Raw genomic sequence first — 2,024 nt, 5'->3', positions numbered from 1 at the left:
GCAGCCTCGCTGCCCGGCCAGCTCTTAAAGGGACCGCGCGCAGCGCCCAGGCCGGGCCGGGAGCCCGAGCGAGCGCCCCCCGGCGCAGGGGAGGCGCCGGCTGAGCCACGCACCTCGCTCTTCCCTTACCCCGAAGTAACTGGGCAGGGGGCAAAGGCCGGACCAGCTCCAGCCGGCCCGGGTGAGGCCCACCCGCGGGGAGCCTGACCCCTGAGCGCTGCCCCAGAGCAGGGGCCGCGCCCACCTGTGCCGCGCTGCTGCTCTGCTTTCTGCTCCCTGCCCCGGGGCAGAGCCAGAGGGAGGGCAGGGGCACAAATGCACCCCCGTTAGACACAAGGCTCCTGTGCTGCGCTCCAGCCCCATTCTCAAGTCCGCCAAGTAGGTGAACCCCCCCACGTCCTGCTCTGTGCCACAGCCCTGCTCGGGGCCTCTGGGCAGGCGTGCCGGGCTGGGCCGAGCACCCGGGTCACCACACCCGCCCCTGGCTCCAGCACACGGCTCCACTGCTGAAGGAGCTGCTCGCCCCTTTTGGGCCCATCTGCAGCCTGGGCCTGCGTTGGCAAGCCTCAAAGTCACTCGTGCCTCAGGCTCCTGCCTCCGCTTCGGTTTCTCCCACTTCTGATCTGGAACGGCCCTGGTTTCAGGTCTCAGCTCACGCCCCAGCCTGTGCCCCTCAGACCTCCCCTTCCAGGGCTCCTGGACCTTGTTCCCTGCACCCCACCTGGATGCAATGCTTGGATTATCTGTGCTCCCACCTTGCTGATACCCAGGTCACTCCTAGTGGTGTTGGGCAGGCCTGGCTGAACCCCACAGACCGTCTCTGCCCCTTCCCTGCTGTCCCAGGAGCCGTTCCTGCCACCTGCACAGGGGCTGGGCTCAGCTGGAGATGGAGCGAGGGATGGATGGGGGTCTTTTCCCACACCTGCTCAGGGCCTGGACAGGGCCACTGCCCACTTCCCAGCTGACCTCAGCTGCCTGCTCAGCTCAGTTGGCTTTAGAGCTTCCCCAACCCCAAGCAATGGAGAAAGCAGCAGCAGAGAACAGGAGGGTGAGGGACCTACCTCTGAGGAGGAAGAGGAAGGGAGGGGGATTTTCACCTGCTTTGGTGACTTCAAGTACCCAGAGGCTCCACAGCTCAGTCTGCCCACATGGGTAGGGTGGCAGAGCTGGAAACAGGGGGTGTAACCACCCCTGCAATGCAGGCTGCTGTTCCCACACCCCCTTTGGGAAATGCTGGATCTGACCCTGCTCATGCCCCAGGTTGGCCAGCTTCTAGATGCTTCGTAGTTGTTTGCTCAGCACCCAGTGAAGCCCTGACTGGCTCTGATGCAGAATGCTTGCAACTCATGCCGGGTCCAGGCATGGGAGGCCCTGGGGAAAAGGCCTGGGGTTTGTTTTTTTAAATAAGGCTCCAGGTGATGTGCCCTGGCTTGCCCCAAGACAGTCAGTGATGACAAGCTCGGGGCTGGACCTGAGTAACCATCCTTTGCTCAGCAGCAATGCGTGGAGATAAAGTGGTGCGTCACAAGGCTTTCCACCAGGCTTTGGCCAAGGAGTATGCATCATTGCAGATATAGCTACCCAGCCACTCCCTGGCACTGTGGTTAGCACTGCAGCTTCATACTGAAAGGGAGCCAACACTAGACAAGACTGCAAGAAACTCTGTAGAGACCAGCAAGGGCATCCTCTGGGCTCTCCTGGTGCAGGGGCCTCACTGGCTCAGCTGCCTCCCACGCCTGCTAAGGCTATTAAACAGGCTGGAGGACGTGGCTCAAAGTGTAACTGTGTCAGGGAGAAAACAGAGCGCCACAAACCTCAAATCCTGTGAACAGTTTTTAATCACATTCCATGAACCCTAGGAGTTGTGCAGGTACCTCCAGATGAAGGAGCAAATCCACATCGTCAGGTCGAGCAGCATGTTTACCAGGGAAATCAGTTGTAAGATTCCTCCTTTCCCAGACGGCAACAGATAAAACCACCCCAGAGGTCTGTGGGCTTGTTAATCTAACAGAGATGGGGGGGGG

At 60.9% G+C, this 2,024-nt stretch overlaps 1 protein-coding gene across 1 annotated transcript in view; it reads right to left on the bottom strand.

Annotated features, from left to right (window-relative positions):
• Window positions 1-1,821: 1,821 nt before the first annotated feature.
• The window catches only part of NME9 (NME/NM23 family member 9), an 18,825-nt gene continuing 18,622 nt past the window's right edge, over window positions 1,822-2,024 (bottom strand). The window contains exon 8 of the mRNA XM_019503786.1: window positions 1,822-2,004. Coding sequence (XP_019359331.1) covers window positions 2,000-2,004 — 5 coding nt within the window. The 3' untranslated portion in view covers window positions 1,822-1,999. The remainder of the gene's footprint in view (window positions 2,005-2,024) is intronic.

The sequence above is a fragment of the Gavialis gangeticus genome, unplaced genomic scaffold (genome assembly GCF_001723915.1).
Source record: "Gavialis gangeticus isolate Ggan-Ray unplaced genomic scaffold, GavGan_comp1, whole genome shotgun sequence".
NCBI classification, from domain to species: domain Eukaryota; kingdom Metazoa; phylum Chordata; order Crocodylia; family Gavialidae; genus Gavialis; species Gavialis gangeticus.
The sequence above is the reverse complement of the archived record's forward strand: the minus strand, read 5'-3'. Positions and strand labels throughout refer to the sequence as shown.